Below are 16,935 nucleotides of genomic sequence, written 5' to 3'. Positions count from 1 at the left end.
CGTATTTCTTTTCTTTTCTTGAGAGTCAAGCGTGTAGCTGTGCGACCAGACAGACCAGCTCCATTTGCAACAGCTTCAAGTGCTGAAGGGCAATTAAACCCAGGCTCTTAGGAGACAAAACAAATCCTGTCTGATCTCCGAGAGCTTCTGTGGAGCTACAAAGTTGAAATAAGGAAATATTCTGTGTAAAAGGATTCAGCTGAAAGGTTTGAACCCCCAGTTTTCACCTAACAATACTCCCACCCATTCTATTTCTTTCTTCTTCTTTCTATCAGGCATTAGATGGATTTGTAATAGCTGTTACAACAGATGGAAGCATTGTGTATGTTTCTGACAGTATCACACCTCTTCTTGGACATTTACCCGTGAGTAGCTCTTGTGGTTCCATATTGAGGATCTCTCAATGAGGGTTCCTCGCACGCAACAAAGGGGTCTGGCTGTGAGTACAGCTAATGTAAAATCCTGGAACTGCATGCCTAACATAACATTTGAAAATTAAGAATGCAGACTTATTATACTTACGGTACCTACTCAGAAAGGAGCTCTCCTGAGTTCCATGGGATTTTCAGGCCAAAATGCACTGCATGGTTTTTGTAGATTTGCTTTTTTTATTATTTATTTATTTATTTATTTATTTATTTAGTGATGGCAAAGAATAGGAATACCATATTTTGTTCATTTCTGTAATGGACACTTTTGTTACTTGCAGTCTGACGTGATGGATCAGAACCTGTTGAATTTCCTCCCAGAGCAAGAACATTCAGACATTTATAAAATATTATCATCTCACATGCTATTGATGGATACTGTCTCATCAGAGTACTTAAAATGTGAGTATTACTTCTACTGCATTCATGGGACAAAAATTAACAGGGCAGTAATAGTATCCAGGGACGTGGGTGGTGCTGTGGGTTAAACCACAGAGCCTAGGACTTGCTGATCAGAAGGTCGGCGGTTCGAATCCCCGCGATGGAGTGAGCTCCCGTTGCTCGGTCCCTGTTCCTGCCTACCTAGCAGTTCGAAAGCATGTCAAAGTGCAAGTAGATAAATAGATACCGCTCCAGCGGGAAGGTAAACAGCGTTTCCGTGCGCTGCTCTGGTTTGTCAGAAGCGGCTTAGTCATGCTGGCCACATGACCAAGAAGCTGTACGCCAGCTCCCCCAGCCAATAAAGCGAGATGAGCGCTGAAACCCCAGAGCTGGCTACGACTGGACCTAATAGTCAGGGGTCCCTTTACCTTTAATAGTATCCAGCTAATAGGTTTAGTCAGTGCAAGGATTTATGCTAGTGCAACAGAACTTTCCCCACCTCCTCCCTCCCCAGTGTGTGCCCCTCACCCTGCTCAGATCTGCTGTGGATTGTTGCAGGAATCACTAGAACAGATTTAGGGGGTGCACGAGGAGAGGAGGGGAAGTTCTGCTGCAGAAGGATAAATCCTTGCCCTGACATATTAGTTGGATCCCACCCATCGGCTCTAAGATTTATTTATCTCTTAAGGGTCTGTACAGTACACTTGAAAGAATGCTTTGCTGGCCATGACATTACATATGTTTTTGGGAAAGGATAGTTCATGTATTATATTTTTCATTTTGAAGCTAAGGGAACCAGTCTATAGAGAATTATTCTTCTATGCAATGTAAAATCTATAATAATCACGCTTATTGTACTAAAAAATGGGACTGTTCGCAGCTATGTTAATAATACATTGTTGAATCTTAAGGAAAAGTGTTATTTTAGTTGGATATACATATAAGGAGACTTTAATCAGATCCTGTTGTAGTCATCTGTTCATAAATTATTATTTTTATTATTACACATGAGAACTTGTAGAATTTTTTACATATTGATTTTAAAATCACAGTGCTTTGAACTATTAAAAGGGCAAGCATGGGAGAAGGATCCGGGATTACTAGTTAATAAGACAGATTCATTTTAATCAATTCTATCTATGGTTAACCTGTTTTAAAAACTAGCAAAATTATAATGGTATAAGCTGCCATAGTCTACAACCTACATCATCAGATGCATGGTGCCACAAGATACTCTTCTCCTTTTTTGCAGTGTAAGAAACTGTTTTAATTAAAAAAGATTTTTCCCCCCAGAATAAATAAATAAAGAATAATTTTGTTATGCAGGAAAAGGAAAAGAGATGACAATAAAAATTGCAATGTGAAGTTGATTTTTTGCATTGGATTGCTGGCAATCACATATACGTATATTAAGCTTGCATGATTTATTTCATGGAATGGTACTGAAAAATGGGATTAAGAGTTAAACTCAATCCCTGGCTTTAAGTATGCATGAGAAATACCTATTTATAGTTCTGAGCAGCCTAGGTTTATGCAAAGATTCATCCAGCAGACTGTGGGCCTTTGTGACTACAGACAGCATTCTTGAATTCATTGTGGTTCTTCCATTTGCCTCATTATGTGAATATCATTGTGTTTAGTTTACAAATAATATTTATTTTGACTTTTTGACATGTGTTTTTTAAAAATTCCAGCTGACGAAGATTTGGAATTTTGCTGTCATCTTCTGAGGGGAAGTCTGAACCCAAAGGAATTTCCAACATACGAATATATAAAATTTGTAGGAAACTTTCTGTCTTACAGTCATGGTAAGTCTCAGCTATTCTGTAACTATAACCAGTGACTAAATAAATGTATATAGGGGGTTGAGCATTCTCTGTGTGGGTGCATGTGCATTTCCAACATTAACAGAGCAATTTCAGACAGAATGACAACAACCAGTTGCTTAGACCACAATACCAAGCATTGAACTAGGTGGGATTTACTTATGAGTAAATGTGGTTATGACTAGACTGCAAAGCTGAAGTTCGAAGCAAACCCAGAGCACTTGATCCATTTTCTTGTGTAAAGAATGTGACAGAGATCCACCTCTGTTGCAAGTTCGTAACATTTCCGTGGAATATACAGTGGTGCCTCGCAAGACGAAATTAATTCGTTCCGCAAGTTTTTTCTTCTTGCGAGTTTTTCATCTTGCGATGCACGGTTTCCCATAGGAATGCATTGAAAATCAATTAATGCGTTCCTAGGGAAACCGCCTTCAGACCAGGTCCGGGGACAGTATGTCCCCCGACCTCTTCTGAAGGCTGGGGGGGGGGGGACAAGGGCTTTTCTTCCCACCCCCAGGATTTTAAAAAACCCCGGGACAGCGGAGGACTTCTCCGCTGTCCGGGGCGATCTTAAAATGCTGGCGGGCGGCATTTTAAAATCGCCCGGGACAGCGGAGGACTTCTCCGCTGTCCGGGGCGATGTAAAAGCCCCTGGGAAGGCAGGCAGGGGGGACAAAGACTTTCGCCCCCCGCCCGCCTTCAGAAGAGGTCCTGGACCTCTTCTGAAGGCGGGCGGGGGGCTAAAGTCTTTGCTCCCCCCTGCCTGCCTTCCCGGACGGCTTTTGAAGGCAGGTGGGGGGGGGCAAAGACTTTCGTCCTGGACCTCTTCTGAAGGCGGCGGGGGGGGGCGAAAGTCTTTGCCCCCCCCGCCTGCCTTCAAAAGCCATCCGGGAAGGCAGGCAGGGGGGAGCAAAGACTTTAGCCCCCCGCCCACCTTCAGAAGAGGTCCTGGACCTCTTCTGAAGGCGGGCGGGGGGCGAAAGTCTTTGCCCCCCCCGCCTGCCTTCAAAAGCCGTCCGGGAAGGCAGGCAGGGGGGAGCAAAGACTTTAGCCCCCCGCCCGCCTTCAGAAGAGGTCCTGGACCTCTTCTGAAGGCGGGCGGGGGGCGAAAGTCTTTGCTCCCCCCCGCCTGCCTTCAAAAGCTGTCCGCGATAGCGGGAAGCTCTTCCCTGCTATCCCGGACTGCTTTTAAAATGCTGGCGGTGGGGAGCAAAGCCTTTCAGCCCCCGCCGGCCTTCCTGGACCTCTTCTGAAGGCCGGAGGGGGGGAAAGGCTTTGCTCCCCACCACCAGCATTTAAAAGAGGTCCCCGGAGATTTCCCTATGGGCTTTCGTCTTGCGAAGCAAGCCCATAGGGAAATTCGTCTTGCGAAGCACCTCCAAAACAGAAAACCCTTTCGTCTTGCGGGTTTTCCGTCTTGCGAGGCATTCGTCTTGCGGGGTACCACCGTAGTCGTAACATTTTCATTCTAGTAAAACGAAGTAGTCCTTCCACATAGCACATTAATTGCTAGTGTGTTGTGCGTAGTAATATGGTTGCACAGGTGTCAGAGGCATTTCTTATTTCCTGTGTTATAACTAGTGGTGAGCAACACAATTCCCCCAACCTGCGCCTGGGCCATTTTGGTGGTTGTTGTTTAATTTTAAAATCTCTTGGTACTGCATGTTCACATGTAGCCGCTGTGCAGGAGCACTTATCCAAAGATTTATTTTCTTTCACCAAACAGCAGCAAAGTTGATCATCCACTGCAGACGTAGCCAACACGGTGCCCTCCAGATGTTGCGGGAGTCCAAGTCCTATCAGCCCCAGCCAGCATGTTCTGTGCTCAGGGATGATGAGAGATGAACTCAACATCTGGAGGACACTATATTGGTTACTGCAGAACCACAGCAGTGCTCAGCCATTTTATTTAGCTTTATTTGGGGTTCTTTTTAATGGTCTGGAAATTATTCATTCCCCTTATCTTAAGCTGGAGCATGCAGCTAGCCACATTTTTAAAAGCCAGCAATAGCATATCTTTCTTCCCCACAGCCAGTCTTTCCTTTCCACACTTGAATGCGCACTCCATTGCACGAGATATTTCTCTAATGTCGCTGAAAATGAATGTTAGCACAAAGTCTAAGGTGAGGCTTAGCATTCTCTAGAAAGGCCCATTGAGAGAATTTAAAATGTTGCTGCATTCAGCTAGGAATGGTTTCAGCTCCTCTGTCAATGGGCATCATAGAAACATAGAATTGCAGTGTTGGAAGTTCTATACTATGCAGGATTCGGTCCCTTGCCTTGGTCAGTTATAGTTTACGTAGCAAGTAAAAAATTCCATCCTATCAAAGTATTCTTTACTGCAAGCTAGATTAACTTTGCAAAAATTCCTTATTAACCTGCACTTTAGGATAGTTTATAGTGATTTCCCTCTCTTTAGCGTAATGTTTGCATAGCCATAAGAAGCTGGTGCTATAAAGGTAGGGAATTGCAGCCTAGCAGGGCATGGTACTATTAGGATGATCTGTCCCTGTTGCTCACTTTCATGCATTTTCTTCTTCTTCTTGCCTATTGTCTCTGTACAATTCTTCACAATCCAGCTGTAGTATTGAGCAACTGGTAACACCTTGTGACCCAGAGGCACCCTTATTCCCATGCCAGTTCAGTAGGTATTGGATGAGCTTCAGAATGGAGATGTGTGTTGGCACCAGCATCACTCATTGGCAAGACCTATGGAAAGCTCCTTATACACACACACACAGAGGGAGAGGGAGACATCTCTCTGTCTGGATCCAAATAATTCTTTCTTCTTTCTAGTGCTTAGCAGTTTGCATCCACCAATTACTGAGAGTATATTTTAAAATTAAGGAAGGAAAGTTACAGGTATGCATATATGGTCTGGGACATCCCAGTTGCTTCAGAAAAATATAAAAGAGGTAGGTATGTAGACAGCATTAAAAAGAAAACACATGCCAAGTAATTTGCAAATAACCAGAGGCAACTGTTTTGTAAACCAGAACCAATTCACAGTGATCCTTGGCATACTGAGGAGCTGTGATTTATTAAAATGGACTGTTATAGGGTTAGAGTGGAAGTGGCGTAAATATCCCTGCCCCACTTCCCCAGAACTGTGTGTTCATACAGTAGAATATTCTTACTGAATGGAAAACAGCTTTGTATTTCTAGTATGCACTAAAAGGCTGCTTTGTGGCAATATAATAACGAAAGTAATAATTTGTTTAATTACTTCCAACTATTTCTTGGATTTCACTTCAGTTGTTTGCCTGAATTCATTCTAGGAGTAATGTTTAAAAAGTTGGTGATATTAGCTCAAATGGTCATATCGTATTTACACTGTGCTTGTCAGAACTCACAATTCCACAGTCTGCAAGACTGTATAAACCCTGCATAACTGGTTGGTGCCAGACCATATAACTAACAGCATTTTTTAAAAAAAAATGTGGTGAAGCATTCTTTTTTCTTAGTTTCATATGACTCTGAATTTACCAATATAAAAGGACCATCTTATCAGACGCACACCAGTGCAGAAACCCCTTTTAGCCATTACATAAATGTTTAAAAGCATCTTTGTGATGCACAAGTGAAAATGGGCACAGTGGTGATGCAACAGCAAATACACAACTGCGTTTTTTATGCAGATGCATTTCTGCATGAGAAGCGATATCTGTTTGGCTGTGTGTCTCTGTGAATTGAGCCTTTTTTCTTCAGTCATGGCAAAATGAATTAAGATGTGAAATAATAGACAGGTACTGTTATTTGATGAAATAGATGTGGAATTCAGCGCGGAAACAAATGGAATATAATTTCGACATGAAAACAAGTGTTTTAAAAACTATATCCTCTAGGGTTTTTTTTTTATATAACCTTTTGGTTTCAGGCTAGCAGCCAGAATCTCATGCTGTGCTTTTTCCAGAATTGCACAACTCAGAGCGTAGGTAGCAGATTGCATATTTCAATACTCATGGGCAGGGCAGAAAATATATCTGCACACAACTAGCCTGTAATAAAGGAGGTCAATATCAGCCAGAATTGGATAGACCAGGAAAAACAGAATCATATTCCACAGCACTGAAAGTGACACATTTCGCTAATAGGGAAGTGGAAGCTTCTCCGAGAGTGGAATGAGACGTCATGGTCACACATTTCAAATCTGTGCTGTGCTGAAAACCTGTAAAGCTAGGAGAGATTTTCCGGGGGGGGGGGGACTGAGTTTGAGGGGAATAGTGATCTTTATCTCTTCTTGCTACTTCTATCTATCCCAACCCCTCCCATCTATCTTGAGGGGGGGTTCAGCATCTCCTCCCACCTATTGCTTCTCACTTGACATTGTTCTCCAACCCATCTGCTATACTGCTGTTCAGCAATGACAGGGAGGGGGTAGTCAACTAAGGTTCACTCAAGAGTAGACTGAATGAATGAATGAAGACTATACGTTCGGGCCATTAATTTCAGAAAGCCTACACTGAGTAAAGCTTAGTGTTGAATACCCTCCAGCTTACTTTCTGGCTTGACTTTAAGTTGTGACTTCATTTTTTTTATTATTCAGCTAATTCCTTAAAAATAATACATACATATACACATACATAACCTTAAAAGCACTGCCCAGACACATACCTCTCTGAGTGATACCTAGTATCGGCGCATTTCTATATGTATAAAATAGTGGGAGCTAAATACACTAAAAGGCACAACTCTTTGTCTCGCACTTTTCTTATCCAGTGCCTATATCTGCTTGTAATGGCTTTGATGGTGCTGTTCCAAGAGGTTACAGAACACCACTAGGAAAACAAGTCTGCTTTGTCGCTACTGTTCGACTGGCAACACCTCAGTTTCTAAAGGCAAGTGTGTATGTCTTAGAGTCTGTTAAAAGTCTTTGTAGTCGTATCAGCCCTTTCAGTCCCTTATCTTCCCACTCGGGAGTGTGTACAAGGCGTTAGGGATAGGCGGAGCTTCCTCTCTCCGTATATGGTGGCTCCTCCCAAAGCCATGGCTTGCAGAGCAGGGACATACATTGTACCTTGGCATAACGGAATGGCCGTCGGTAAGGTGTTCAATATTTCTGAAGGTAAATCGGTACAAAAAGCAGCAGGGGAGCACCTTGAGGCTCCGTGAGGCAATGCATGCAACTTTTCAAGTCAACTGCCAGCAGGCATCTTGCTGAAGCTAAAATCAGGTATTGTTGGGCCGGAGCCCGGAAAGGGAGGATATAAATGTTCTAAGTAAATAAGTTGTTAGAAATACCTCTCTGAGATTGCCACCACCACCCCATCCCTCTGCTGCTGGTAAGTCAGCTGATAATCTGAGCCTGGTCAATTTGATACTTATCCAAAACATCTGCCCGTGTATGCGGAACTAGGGATGGAATGCAGTTGTTCTCTCATGTCCGCAAAAGCAATCTGAGGGGCTTTCTTTGTGGAACAGAATGGGCCAATGCACATGTTACATTGCTTCAAGAGCAAGCCTCCCTGTGGAGAGTGATCTCTGCCTCAGGAGTGCTTATCATAGGATTTGTCATCCTTGTGTTCAGTCTCCAAATATGCATGCCAAAAACTGCTGGATCTAGGGACTCTCAACAAGACTCTGTGTTAAGTAAGTTTTTATTTTATTTTAGCTGGAGTGGACTCCACTCAACAGAAAGAGGTCGTCTTCATCAGTATCCATCTAGCTGTAAATTTTTCCAAAACAATTAATAGAATAATAGAAATGTAGCCTTGGAAGGGACCCTGAGGATCAACTAGTCCAACTCCCTGCAACACACGAATATACAGCTGTCCCATACAGGGATCAAACCTACAACCTTGGTGTTATCAGCACCATGTTCTTACTAACTGAGCTATCCAGGCTGAACTATATTAGGAATGAAAACATTTAATCTGTTTTGTCATTAGGTCCAGAATAAGTAGCCCAGCACCAGTTAAAACTAATAAACTGGGTGGAGTTGCTATTTAGCTATTAGACAGAGATATTAATTTTTTCTTTTCTATTCCTTTCACATGTTGTTCACTAACATTTAAGAAAAAAAAGCAAATTAAATGGCAATAAAAGTACTACAGTCACTCAGAATTTTATTCTAATACAGGAAATGTGCATCGCTGAAGAACCTTTAGAGGAATTCACTTCAAGACACAGTTTGGAATGGAAATTTTTGTTTCTGGATCACAGGTTGGTTAAAAAAAGAAGACGACTATACTTTATGTTTTCTTAGACAATTTACTACTGTTTATTTATCGTATTTATTTGAAGTTACTTAATTGTCCATCAGAGGATTACGGGGCAGTGTTCAAAAGTGTGAGAATGATTCACACACAATATATTTATGCAATGGGTGACCTATGACAACATCTGCCTGATTGCACTGTGTGGCTTCAGATTTCTTTTCTGCACCATCCAGCCTTCTGTGTGCCCCCCAAAATGTGTTCCACATAGTTGTGATGGATCTCTCCCAATAATATAGTTAAACTAACAGACTTGACAAGCAACAAAATCCAGACCAGGCAAAAAAACAACAACCCCATAATACTAAAGGAAAATAATACTGTCATCTTCTATCTTCATGTTTTCATTTTTAATGTGCAGTACCATGCATCTTGCTGTCCATACATCTGAGGTAAACGTGGTTAGTTTCACCTATTTTTTCATGTACCCTTTCCCCCCTGTTATTACTTACAATTATGAAGAGTTATCTTGCTTTAATGGGTTTTAAGGTAGAAACAAGGGACGTGGGGGGCGCTGTGGTCTAAACCACTGAGCCTCTTGGGCTTGCCGATCAAAAGGTTGGTGGTTCGAATCCCTGTGACGGGGTGAGTTCCCATTGCTCGGTCCCTGCTCCTGCCAACCTAGCAGTTTGAAAGCACGCCAAAAAGTGCAAGTAGATAAATAGGTACTGCTCTGGTGGGAAGGAAAACAGTGCTTTCGTGCGCTGCTCTGGTTCGCCAGAAGCGATTTAGTCATGCTGGCCACATGACCCAGAAAAACTGTCTGCGGACAAACGCCAGCTCCATTGGCCTGTAAAGTGAGATGAGCACCGCAACCCCAGAGTCGCCTTTGACTGGACTTAACCGTCCAGGGGTCTTTTACCTTTTGCCTTTTTAAGGTAGAAACACTTTAAAAACTCATTGCAACATTTTCCCGAAGCACTATAGCAGCACTTGGAAGTTTTTATTGCTTCATGACATCTCAATCTAAACCAGTGACTTAAAAAACAACAACAACCTGGACGATGTTTGTTCCCATCGCTGAGAGACATATTTGGAGGCCTGTCAACATACTGTGCACAGTTGTGAATTACCCAGTCCTGTCGCTCTACAGAGTGAACTTGTGTAAACCTTCCTGCTTTATTTCTACCTTTCGTTCTACCTTTCTGCTTTCCTTCATTTATTTTAAGCACTTTATTTAAAAAAATGGTGAGTTGTGCACAAGAGGTTTTCCCTCCCTGCTGAGTTCCAGTAATACGAAGCAGTCTCAAATAGTCTGTTGCCCTGCTTATTGTTTTAGTGCGTAAGTGGAGTAACTTTCAGAGTTTTTGGGGTGGGAAGAGAGAATAAGCGTTGAGCACTGCTGATGATATTTTTAATGGTTTAATAAAATCATTTGCATTTTACCGTGATACAGAGCACCACCGATTATAGGATATTTGCCCTTTGAAGTGCTGGGAACTTCTGGATATGATTACTATCATATAGATGACCTTCAGCTCTTGGCACGGTGCCACGAACACTGTGAGTATGACATTACCTACAGTAAGGGGAATTCAGTTTGTTTCCGTGTGATAGCAAAGATAGAAATGAAAATCTGAAGACATTGGGTTGCATCCAGCTCAACTAAACCATTGGTTTTAGCAATGGAGTGCCCCACTCCTTCTCCACACACACACACACAGAGCCTGCTGGTGATACTAGTAAACCTGTTAGTGATTTATATTCATTTTTGTTTAAGATTTACAGTAGATGGGTAAGATGTGGACTTCCAGATCTTGGTGGACTACCCAGCATCTGCCATATTTGATGACTGGCTAGGGCTGATGCGGGTTGGAATCCAACAATATCTGGAGGGCCCTAACCTCTACCTTTAATTTAACACTTAAATGTCCATATTCTAGAGTTCAGAGAGTATTATGAGTCCCTGTCAGGGAAAAAGGCAGGATATAAATAAATACATAATACTAATACAGTATTATTATAAATAATAAGTAGTCATTTGAGGCTAGCCATTTGTGTAATGCAAACTGATTTGTCTACATTTTATTCTTCATGTGGATTGACTTGCTTAGCTCCTCATTGGATATGAAATCTTGGGAGGTGGAGTTGTCAAAATAGTACATATATCCAATAATACTCAACAACTGCTAATTAGGCGAAGCTGAAGCATTAAATTAAAACCTCGAACGACTCAACACAAATCAAATCTAATATTGCTTGCCATGTCTGTTGTTTGTCTGTAAGTGTCCTGCTACTCACATGAATGGCACTCTTCAAAATTAATTTTCAGCTTTCTGGTGCAGAATACAAAGTTAAGTTCATCTGTCAGATCATGACTGATTGGTGTAAAATGAGATTAATCTGGCAGTATATCTTGAATACATTTGATCACAAACATGGTGCCGATGAGAGTCCAGCTAAATTAATTTAAGCTACGCTGTCATAGAAAGTTCAAAGTTTTTAAATATTAAATCATGTTCTTTTGTTAACTTCTTCTATTAATAAGACACTTCGGTCCTGTCTGAATAAACCACCAGTGGTGTCTGATGCCCATTGGGACATGTAGGGCAAAAGGCAGAGTGGCCATCATTGACAAGAGGGGCCAAAGCCAATGGCAGATGGAGCCTACTTAATCTTCATTTGTCCCCATCCTCTTCTCTGCTGAGTTCTACAACTATAAGGAGACTAAGAAGGGTGAAGCTGACAGCCAGGACCATCCCATGGACTGGTTATAAGTATAAAGGCAAGCGGGGGACTGGGGGCTGGCTAAAGGCAGACAAAAATTTGTCACCATAATGGACCAGCCTCCTCCATCATGTTGCTGCAACCTTTGTATCTCTCACTTAGGTTGTGACAAGACATTATTATTACTATTATTTTATTTGTAGTAATAGCATTAGTTATTAATCCTAAATTTGCTTAGGCACTGTGTAAAACTTAAGAAATAACACCATGCTTTTTCTCAGTCATACAGTAATAAAACATGGAACATTTCACAGGAGAAAGAAAGAAGAGTAAAATCAGCTGGGCTGAACCAATGTGAATTGCTGCCCAGTGTATAAAACACCCCATAGAGAGCAGCTATCCATTGATGGGTTTCCTTGAGGGGAGAAACTGGGTTTCCTGGATGGGAGATGTGCCACAGTGAAGAAAAGGGTTCTGGCACTTTCCCAATTCATATTTGTTCAACATCCTTGGGTTGACCCAGGTCTGTGTTGTCTCTGCCTGAACGGATCCATGTCAGCTGGAGAGTAAACAATGCTAAACATAACAGGTGTATTGGGAAGCTGTCGTGTATAACCCGTTTCTCCTTCTCCCCATATTTGATGGGCTATCACATAGGTGATGGACCCAATTTGTTTACTGTTGCTCCATAGCCTAGGACCCAAACCAACGGCTTCAGATTTCAAGAGAAGTGTTTCATCTAAGGATTAAGAACTTCTTGATGGCACATGCCATTTGACAATCCAACAAACATGCCTCAGAGGTTTTTAAGTGGAGGCTGGAGAGGCAGTTATCAGGAATACTGTGTAGTGGATCTCCTGCATCTGCAAAAGTTGGACCTTTGAGATACCTTCAAACACTGTGATTCCATACGTGCTCTGTTTGTCCATCTTAGCACCTCATTGCACCTACTCTGGTGATCAGCAGTAGCAAGCAAAATATAAATCATTTTAACTAGTACATTTTATATGTATTTTGTTTGTTTGTTTCTCTCTCATTGTTACTGTACAAGAATGGAATTTCCACTGCAGAAGTACTAAAATGCCTTAATTCCTTTAACTCTTTCTTAAGCGAATTATCAGTTGTACAGGATTTCAAATTCTCTTTTCTTTTTATTTCTTCAAAGATCCTTCAGTATTCTCAGTTAATATACCTATGAATAATTTAGGAATGAATCCATTTTATAGAGTTTGTGGCAAAATTCTGTTCTCAGATCAGCATCTTGGAGGATTTAATCACACACCCTAAATGGTACATTTTTTTTAGCAACTAGTGTAATTCTAACCAATAGAAAACATGCTCCCACATGCATTCTTGCTGCTGTGTCCTGTACCAAACTGAAGTTTCCGAAGCCCCTCTTAAGAAAACTGCATGTAGATCAGCTAAAATCATTTTTTTGAAAGGATGTTTTTCAGATCTTGAAATCTTTGATGCCATGTGCATTTTGTGTGTGTCCACAAACAGTAATGCAGTTTGGCAAAGGGAAGTCTTGCTGCTACCGGTTTCTGACCAAAGGACAGCAGTGGATCTGGCTGCAAACACATTATTATATCACCTATCACCAGTGGAACTCCAAACCAGAATTCATCGTATGCACCCACACGGTAGTAAGGTATGGAGAAATTGAGTAACGTTGCTGTTGTGCCGATCGGTAGAGTACTCATTGCAGGACAAGAGCAAATAAAAGCTTGGTTAAGAGACGCACATAGGACAACCACGGCTACTTATTTTCCTGTCACATTGAAAAGGAACGTCCAATATGTTATGAGCTAGGGGGAATTTCTTACTGAGCTTAGGGCAAGAATAAACTCATTCTTTCTATCATACTAGTTGTAAATGCCACATACGAAGACATTTGTGAGGTGACTCCATATATAACACAACCTTGCTACAGCAAAGGCAGTGTGAAGCTGACCAGTGTGTCGATTGGCCAACTCTCTAGCATTCCACCCTCGTCTTTTTCTTAGTCTGCAAAGATGAACATTGCCAGTGCCGCCTCGCGAGATAATGTCGCACAAATGTCTTGCTCCACGGAGAAATCTGCATACGGTTGCATTACAAGCAGCCACCACAACATTTATTGCATGTGCTAATGTAGTCTTTGAGGAAATGTATAATTCATCAGGGCCCTAGTTTGGTTCTGTGGTAGTTAATCCAACTTTTAAGGGCAGTCTTAGAGAGTTTGAGCATGCTGGGTGCAATGGAATAAAACCACTCATGGGTCACAGGGAGTACAGTGGTACCTTGGTAGTTGAACAACTTGGTTCCCGAACAAATCGGTTCCCCAACATGTGGGTGTTCGGTTTGCGAACGTTTTTTGGAAGCTGAACGTCCGACGCGGCTTCCACAGCTTCTGATTGAGTACAGGAAGCTCCTGCAGCCAATCAGAAGTCTTGGTTTTTGAACCATTTCGGAATATATTAAATTTGAGAACCAAGGTACCACTGTAGTTAGACTAGGGCCATCTTGCTGAGGTACTTGCTTCATTGATAGTCTCTTGTCTGGAAATAAGGCATATGCTTTACCATACAATCAATTGTTATCCAGCCAAATTGTACCTTTCATGCAAGGACTTCTGCTTGAAAATTGGATTTTCTCTCCCGCCCCCCGCCCCCCCGTGTACCCTCCAAATCTGTTCCAAGGATGGACGCGGGAAATGGAGACAGGGGGGAAGTTCAGTTGTGCAAGCAGAAGACTTTGTATAGACAAAATGACTTTGTTGGAAAGATCCCAATATTTTGTTACAAACATTAATTCTGTATTGGCATGCTAATTGGACTCTAAAGAAATACTCTGATTACAATCATATACCTGCTGGTTTGGGAGGTAGAACAATTTCATGCATTATACATAAGCCTTTCTGCAATTGCTAACCTGTACTTGGGGTGTGGTAGGGACAAGGCTAATCATGAGTACATGTACCAAAATTGTATACAAGGTTGCAAATACGTGTTTACACGTGAACTTTTTCCAAGTATGTATGAAGAGCATCATGTGTAAAGCCATGGAACCTAGCCTCAAGTAATTATATGATTACAGATAATGTTTTCTTTTTGTTTTGAAAACCGGGTAAAAATGGGCAGAAGTTAAACGTAAAATGTAATCCATTACATTATTATACACATTTGGATTATATGACCTGTGGATTTTAACTGCAAATAATTTATGGAGTTAATCATGTAATAAACTGCCAGTTGCCTTTAATAGTGCTTTCAGAATAGTGGAATGGAAGGTAGATCTCCACAGAAAATAATAATGTTCAGTTATGCAGATGTTCGAGTGGAAAGGCGACGGAATATGATTTTGGAAAATGCACCTTCAGAGATAATCTCTTCAGTACTAAAGGTATGCTAAAATGGCTGTTTTCAGAGGGTTTTCTTTGTTTTCTATTTTATGCAGCTCATATGTCAGTAATCACCAACCTTGCGTATCATTATTTAAGTGCTATAAGTCTCTATGTGAACTTAACTTAATGGAGTAAGACATGGCTGGGAATACATTCCCATTCTATTTTCCAGAATACAATTGCAGAAATGAGGGAATGGTAGCTTGCAAAATAAGAGATACCCATTATGACCTTTGGGACAATCATGGGCCTTGAAAGGGAATGACTTTTTAAATGTAAAGGGTAAGACACATAGGGTGACTTTAGCTACTGTGTTCAGATGGTAATAATGTGTATTGATTTGATCACTAATATTGTCCCATATAGATGGACCTGAGGTTTTCTTTATGTCTTCCATTGCCTGTTCCTCACTATGGTCACTGCCTGCTAGGTTCACTGTCCCTTAGTTTATAAGGCGATGAGTAATCTCAGATAAGCCTACTTTCCACCTGATTTGTGTTGAGGGTGTTCTTGATTGGTTGTGTGTGGTGTTCTTATGCATTTTTTTTCAATCCCTGTGTCAATACAAAGGCCACTGCAGTTGTACAAATGCATACCTCTTTTGATTTTTGAAGGACCAATCACGGGAGGTGACAGACAAGCAAACCCCCTGCCCACATAATCTCATGGTTGAGTATAAAATTGAAAGAATATGCGAATTTGATACTAGAGCATATAGGAAGAAGCAGGCAATGAAAGGCAGATGCATTATAAGCCAAGAATTAAGAATCATTTCTTTTGAAGTTCTCTGGGGATTGGCCTGGGCTCATAGCTTCCTACCTATTAAAGCAGATTATACAGTAGCTGCATCTAAGGACTGAGTTCTTGTGATTTTCACTGATTAATGAAGTTAATAACTGAGTCTTTTATGAGTATTTTACAGAAAACTACTTGAAGCTTCTGTTGCTCAGAAACGTGGATACAAAAGGCCAGGCTAGATGTGACGTTAAACGCTGTATTGCATACTGAAGACAGTAAAAAATGGGTGCACTTTAACCATTTGATACATGGAGTTAAAACTGCAATTCTAGACACACATTATTGTTATTGCTATTATTGTTGTTGTTAATTCAATTTATGAATCACTTCATGTGAAACAATCTCAAATCAATTAACAATGAAGACATAAAATCCTAAAAGATACACTAAAAACAGTTTCAAATCTAGTACTTGGATAAGCAGCTCCACACAAAAGGCTTGTGGGGAAAGGAAGGTCTTCAGTAGGCTCTGAAAAGACAATAGACAAGACATGTGGGTGATATGTAACAGCAGGGAGTTCCAAAGGCCAGGTGCTGCCACATTAAAGGCATGATTCAGACATTGTGTGGAACACACCGCCTGATGAAATTGTATCTATGCAATGCTGTCCTGCACAGGTTGAGGCAATCTTTTATGTATCCTTGTTCCGAGCTGCATAGGGCATTGTACACCAGTAACAGCACCTTCAATTTAGCCTGGTAGCTAGTTGGCAGCCAGTGCTATTCTTTGAGAAGCAGAGAAACATGGTTGCAGTATTCTGTCCCAATGAATAGTTGAGCTCACTGGGAATTTCTAGGGAGCTGTTCCCATCGAACACAAAGGTGCTTACTTCTGAGTAAATGTGTATATAGGGTTGTGCTGATACCGAAAAAAGACCTCTCCCTCAATAAACCCAGATGATTTATAACCAAATTCATTTGTAAGTTCGAAACTTTCAAAAACGTTTAGGATGTTTGCTTTGTTTTTTAAGGACAGTGGATCAGAACTGGATCCTCAACAGCACTTTAACGCTCTTGAATTAGGCACGTCAATCCTCGACACCAATCAGACTCTTTCTGTATCCTCTCAGGGCTCACACAAATCTTTGCCTACATCCTTGCCTGACATAGCATGTAAGTTGTTGTTATTATTTATTAAATTTGTATACCACCCTTCAGATGTGGTCTCTATGCAGATGCTACTTTGAAACTGATAATTTTATACTGTTATACTGCCAGTATAAGCCGGAATGGTGT

At 41.3% G+C, this 16,935-nt stretch overlaps 1 protein-coding gene across 4 annotated transcripts in view; it reads left to right on the top strand.

Moving 5' to 3' along the window:
• Positions 1 to 16,935, top strand: part of NPAS2 (neuronal PAS domain protein 2) — a 106,093-nt gene that overhangs the window by 67,828 nt on the left and 21,330 nt on the right. For all 4 annotated transcript variants that reach the window (XM_081198331.1, XM_081198330.1, XM_081198328.1 and 1 more), the window contains 9 exons: positions 276 to 365; positions 710 to 830; positions 2,504 to 2,617; positions 7,355 to 7,473; positions 8,715 to 8,797; positions 10,247 to 10,353; positions 13,021 to 13,168; positions 14,820 to 14,901; positions 16,671 to 16,812. In XM_081198331.1, coding sequence (XP_081054457.1) covers positions 276 to 365; positions 710 to 830; positions 2,504 to 2,617; positions 7,355 to 7,473; positions 8,715 to 8,797; positions 10,247 to 10,353; positions 13,021 to 13,168; positions 14,820 to 14,901; positions 16,671 to 16,812 — 1,006 coding nt within the window. The remainder of the gene's footprint in view (positions 1 to 275; positions 366 to 709; positions 831 to 2,503; positions 2,618 to 7,354; positions 7,474 to 8,714; positions 8,798 to 10,246; positions 10,354 to 13,020; positions 13,169 to 14,819; positions 14,902 to 16,670; positions 16,813 to 16,935) is intronic.

Source organism: Podarcis bocagei (genome assembly GCF_964188305.1).
Source record: "Podarcis bocagei genome assembly, chromosome: 6".
In the NCBI taxonomy this organism is placed as follows: domain Eukaryota; kingdom Metazoa; phylum Chordata; class Lepidosauria; order Squamata; family Lacertidae; genus Podarcis; species Podarcis bocagei.
The sequence above is the reverse complement of the archived record's forward strand: the minus strand, read 5'-3'. Positions and strand labels throughout refer to the sequence as shown.